The sequence below is a fragment of the Bombina bombina genome, chromosome 7 (assembly GCF_027579735.1).
Source record: "Bombina bombina isolate aBomBom1 chromosome 7, aBomBom1.pri, whole genome shotgun sequence".
NCBI lineage: Eukaryota > Metazoa > Chordata > Amphibia > Anura > Bombinatoridae > Bombina > Bombina bombina.
The window spans coordinates 520,447,976-520,454,084 of record NC_069505.1 but is presented as its reverse complement, the minus strand read 5'-3'; the positions used below and the strand labels follow the sequence as shown (position 1 = coordinate 520,454,084).

Below are 6,109 nucleotides of genomic sequence, written 5' to 3'. Positions count from 1 at the left end.
ACTAACTAAAGTACAAAAAAATAAAAAAAGAACTAAGTTACAAAAAATAAAAAAATAATTTACAAACATTATAAAAATATTACAACAATTTTACGCTAATTACACCTACTCTAAGCCCCCTAATAAAATAACAAAGCCCCCCAAAATAAAAAAATTCCCTACCCTATTCTACATTTAAAAGATACCAGCTCTATTACCTTACCAGCCCTTAAAAGGGCCTTTTGCGGGGCATGCCCCAAAGTAAACAGCTCTTTTGCCTGTAAAAAAAACATACAATACCCCCCCCAACATTACAACCCACCACCCACACACCCCTACTCTAACCCACCCAAACCCCCCTTAAAAAAACCTAACACTACCCCCCTGAAGATCTTCCTACCTTGAGTCGTCTTCACTCAGCCGAGCCGAATTCTTCATCCAATCCGGGCGATGTCTTCATCCAAGCGGGGGCTGAAGAGGTCCATCATCCGGCTGAAGTCTTCATCCAAGTGGGGGCTGAAGAGGTCCATCATCCGGCTGAAGTCTTCATCCAAGCGGGGGCTGAAGAGGTCTTCCATCCGGCTGAAGTCTTCTATCAAGCGGCATCTTCAATCTTCTTTTTTCCGGCTCCATATTCATCCCACCAACGCGGAACATCCTTCCTCCATGACGAACTCCCGACGAATGAAGGTTCCTTTAAGGGACGTCATCCAAGATGGAGTCCCTCGAATTCCGATTGGCTGATAGGATTCTATCAGCCAATCGGAATTAAGGTAGGAAAAATCTGATTGGCTGATTGAATCAGCCAATCAGATTCAAGTTCAATCGGATTGGCTGATGCCGCTTGATAGAAGACTTCAGCCGGATGGAAGACCTCTTCAGCCCCCGCTTGGATGAAGACTTCAGCCAGATGATGGACCTCTTCAGCCCCCGCTTGGATGAAGACTTCAACCGGATGATGGACCTCTTCAGCCCCCGCTTGGATGAAAACTTCAGCCGGATGATGGACCTCTTCAGCCCCCGCTTGGATGAAGACATCGCCCGGATTGGATGAAGAATTCGGCTCGGCTGAGTGAAGACAACTCAAGGTAGGAAGATCTTCAGGGGGGTAGTGTTAGGTTTTTTTAAGGGGGGTTTGGGTGGGTTAGAGTAGGGGTGTGTGGGTGGTGGGTTGTAATGTTGGGGGGGTATTGTATGTTTTTTTTTACAGGCAAAAGAGCTGTTTACTTTGGGGCATGCCCCGCAAAAGGCCCTTTTAAGGGCTGGTAAGGTAATAGAGCTGGTATCTTTTAAATGTAGAATAGGGTAGGGAATTTTTTTTATTTTGGGGGGCTTTGTTATTTTATTAGGGGGCTTAGAGTAGGTGTAATTAGCTTAAAATTGTTGTAATATTTTTATAATGTTTGTAAATTATTTTTTTATTTTTTGTAACTTAGTTCTTTTTTTATTTTTTGTACTTTAGTTAGTGTATTTATTTGTATTTATTAGTAGGTATTTGTATTTAATTTATTTAATTTATTTAATGATAGTGTAGTGTTAGGTTTAATTGTAACTTAGGTTAGGATTTATTTTACAGGTAATTTTGTATTTATTTTAACTAGGTAGCTATTAAATAGTTATTAACTATTTAATAGCTATTGTACCTGGTTAAAATAAATACAAAGTTGCCTGTAAAATAAATATTAATCCTAAAATAGCTACAATATAATTATTATTTATATTGTAGCTATATTAGGGTTTATTTTACAGGTAAGTATTTAGCTTTAAATAGGAATAATTTATTTAATAAGATTTAATTTATTTCGTCAGATTTAAATAATATTTAACTTAGGGGGGTGTTAGGGTTAGACTTAGCTTTAGGGATTAATACATTTATTAGAGTACCGGCGAGGTCCGGTCGGCAGATTAGGGGTTAATACTTGAAGTTAGGTGTCAGCGATGTTAGGGAGGGCAGATTAGGGGTTAATACTATTTATTATAGGGTTTTTGAGGTGGGAGTGAGGCGGATTAGGGGTTAATACATTTATTATAGTAGCGGTGAGGTCCGGCCGGCAGATTAGGGGTTAATAATTGTAGGTAGGTGGCAGCGACGTTGGGGGCGGCAGATTAGGGGTTAATAAATATAATATAGGGGTCGGCGGTGTTAGGGGCAGCAGATTAGGGGTACATAGGGATAATGTAGGTTGCGGCGGTGTACGGAGCGGCAGATTAGGTGTTAAAAAAAATATGCAGGGGTCAGCGATAGCAGGGGTGGCAGATTAGGGGTTAATAAATGTAAGGTTAGGGGTGTTTAGACTCTGGGTACATGTTAGGGTGTTAGGTGCAGACTTAGGAAGTGTTTCCCCATAGGAAACAATGGGGCTGCGTTAGGAGCTGAACGCTGCTTTTTTGCAGGTGTTAGACTTTTTTCAGCTCAAACTGCCCCATTGTTTCCTATGGGGAAATCATGCACGAGCACGTTTTTGAAGCTGGCTGTGTCCGTAAGCACCGCTGGTATTTAGAGTTGCAGTGGCGGTAAATATGCCTCTACGCTCCCTTTTTGGAGCCTAACGCAGCCCTTCTGTGAACTCTAAATACCAGCGGTATTTAAAAGGTGCGGGGGAAAAAAGCACACGTAGCTAACGCACCCCTTTGGCCGCAGAACTCTAAATCTAGCCGTAAATGTACTTAACTGTAATTACTGTTTAATAACCTATGTTCTACACTACCCCTTATGTTGGTGCTATATATGCAGTTGCCTATAATAATAAAAGGTTTTTATACACAAGCATTTATTTCATGTATAGTTCATACAAAATGTGCACAATACACAAACATCACTGGCTCACAGGTAGAAGCATTATTATTATGGTCAGTGTATCTAGCACATGATTTTCACCCGGGCATTATTTACATAGAACGCAACATGAAGAGGCTCAGTGAATGTGGTAGTGACGGTGTGTAAGTGTCTGATCGGGTCACACAGCTCATAAAAGGACAGACGCCCAGCCTCATAGTCCAGCAGTATTCCTACTCTGTCACATGATAGAGGGGGATCTAATGAGGTACATATTGTATTATGTAGCAGTGCACAATCACTATCAACACACCAGGACTTGTCATTATCTCCTATCCCTGAATTATCTCCTATCCCTGAATTATCTACTATCCCTGAATAATTTCCTGTCCTCACCATGCTGGGATAACAAACCCCTACGCACCAGTGCCCTGAATTACTTGTCTCCACATCCCAGTAATGTCGTCCTGAGGAAAAGCTCCTGGTACTTAATACCTGAGAATAGCATGTAAATCTCTCTGGTGTATCTGGTCGCTGCTGGTTTATATCTGTATAAGATGCAGTTTTTAGGTCATCTGATACAATAACATAATTATTAGCTGTATTTATATCCAGTAATATGTCTGATGTCACCTGCATATAGAGCCCTTTCTTTATATCAGTCACAATACCAGTTAAACCTCTGTATACGGTCACTGAGATCAAACCCTCATCCAAATCCCCCTCAGCAAGGACCTGTTTATCACCTCTCTGTGTGACCTCATTATCTCCCTTCTCAGCACCACAAAAGTCATCTCTGTGTGATTCCTGTTCTTGTAGGACAGTTAATGGGTCAGTCATGTTGTACAGCTTCTCAATGTGACTCATCTTCCTGGTCAGCTCGTCCTTCTCTTTTTCCAGCTGCTGGATCAGATCAGAGATTGTGAATAAAACCTGCTCCTGCTGCCGGGTGATCTCACTCAGGACTCGCTTCTCTAGGTCTTCCAGCTGTTTCCTGATGTCCCTAATCAGGGCAGTGAGTCGCTCTGTTACACCAGCTGCTTTCTCTTGCACCCCTCTCCTGTGCTCCTGCAGACTCTGGACTCTTTTCTCAGTCTTCTCTCTCTTTGTGGTCAGTTTCTGCAGAAAATGTCTCAGTTTCTTTTTCTTCTTCTCAGAAGCCTCATTCAGCAGCTCCACCTGGTGTCCCCTGTGCTCTCCGACCAGGGAGCAGGACGCACAGATACAGGCAGCATCCTCGGTGCAATAATATTTTATCAGCTCCTTGTGTTTGGAGCATTTTCTGTTACCCCAGGAAGTGGTGGGTTCAGTTAAGACGTGTTCCTCAGACTTGCTGTGTACCCTCAGGTGGCTATCACACAGAGAAGCCTCACACATCAGACAGGATTTAGCAGCAGGTACAGGAGAGTGAATACAGTAAGTGCAGAAGATCCCAGTCTCTCTTTTCTCCGACTGAGTAGGATGTAGATTTCTCACTATGTTACACAGTGTAATGTTCCTCTGCAGTTTAGGTTTTGTATTAAAAGTTTCTCTGCACTCAGGACAGGTATAGACCCCAGACCCCTCCTGGGTACCCAGCACACTCTCAATACAGCCCAGGCAGAAGTTATGGCCACAGCTGAGATTTACAGGATCTGTATAAATGCTCAGGCAGATAGAACAGGTTAGCTCCTCTCTCAGATCAGCAGACTCCATGTTTGTATCCTGAGCAGGAAATGAAACTGAAAGTCTCTTCTTATTCAGTACAGGGTGTGTTGTGATTGTTACTGGCAAACTTGCTTCCTTATTTTTAACCCTTTAAGGTTCTGACTGCAGTTTGTAGCATGTTAAGCAGCAGCAACACTATATATATATTGTGTGTGACAGGGTTAAAGATAGAGATTAGAGAGAGCTGTTTTTACTCTGTAAGGAAATGGTTAACCTTCTCCCTGAGGCCACACACACCTGTAATGAATGTAATTAGCGAGTCTGTGTGAGGCTGTCAGGACTGGGGGAAGCTGCCTCATTGGTTAAAGGGACATGAAACCCACATTTTTTCTTTCATGATTTAGAAAGAGTATGCAATTTTAAACATCTTTGTAATTTACTTCTTTTATCTAATTTGCGTCATTCTCTAGATATACTTTGCTGAAAAGAATATCTAGATAGGCTTAATAGCCGCTGATTGGTTGCTGCACATAGAAGCCTCATGTGATTGGTTCACCCATGTGCATTGCTATTTCTTCAATAAAGGATATTTAAAGAATGAAGCAAATTAGAATTACAAATAATAGAAGTAAATTGGAATGTTTTTTAAAATTGTATTCTCTACTTAAATCATGAAAGAAATGTGTTGGGTTTAGTGTCCCTTTAAGGTCAGATTTACACGCGACTATAAAAAAGAAAATATACAATTATAATCCTAACACATTAATATATATTTAACAAGAATCAAATATCAGATAAATATATATATCTAAATTAAAACATATTTAAAAAACAGTTGTTAATCAACTAACCAATAAAAACACATTATTTCAAAAAGGCAATATCAACCAATCCTGAACCATTCTGTTTTTCAGTTCCCTTTCGAGTTGTCCTGTGTGTTACACCCACAAAATGCTTACTTTTTTGAAGAATTGACCATTATTACAATGTACCGGTATACCACGTTCCTCATGTTCTTAATCTAAGCAGGTATATGTAGGTGCAAAAGCCAGTACTTAGGACAAACTTCGAGATTTCTTAAGACAAGGATACTAGAACACCTTAATAAAATAGATAAAGAACATGATGATCATGGTATACCGGTGCATTGTAATAATTGTCAATTCTTCAAAAAAGAAAGGTTTTTGTGGGTGGGAATAGAGAAGGTCAAGATACATTGGAGAGGGGGTCAAATATCCAAAGAGTTGGACCAAAGAGAACTTAAATGGATACATACACTAAAAACCTATGCACAGTGGGGTTTAAACAAGGATACTAAAATTGCTGCTTTTATTTAAATTGTTTGAACAATTTCTAAACAGATCAGATAAGATAAAACAAGCATTAAAGACTTATATGTAGTTGGGCTGAAATCAGGATATTAAAATTTTTGTTTTCTGTTTAAATCTTATTGTCTATATAAACTGAGAATCCAAAACAGATAAGATAAGATAAAGATACAAATCTTATTGTTTATATCAATTGAGAATTTATGTAATTTGAAATTTGTCTAAAATGTTCACCAATGAGGTTAAAAGTCCTCTATGAGTTTAAAAATCATTTATAAGATAGTGTATACATTAACAGATAAGAAAAGAAAAGATATCCAATTTTTAACATATCTTTGATCGATATAATGGATCCATATATCCAACTTTGCAATAATTT

At 39.5% G+C, this 6,109-nt stretch overlaps 1 protein-coding gene across 1 annotated transcript; it reads right to left on the bottom strand.

The window, feature by feature from the left end:
- Window positions 1-2,733: 2,733 nt before the first annotated feature.
- On the bottom strand, window positions 2,734-4,450 carry LOC128666961 (E3 ubiquitin/ISG15 ligase TRIM25-like). The gene has a single exon (XM_053721789.1). It carries the CDS (start codon window positions 4,448-4,450, stop codon window positions 2,840-2,842), a length of 1,611 nt encoding a protein of 536 aa, XP_053577764.1. The 3' UTR covers window positions 2,734-2,839.
- Between the last annotated feature and the right edge of the window lie 1,659 nt (window positions 4,451-6,109).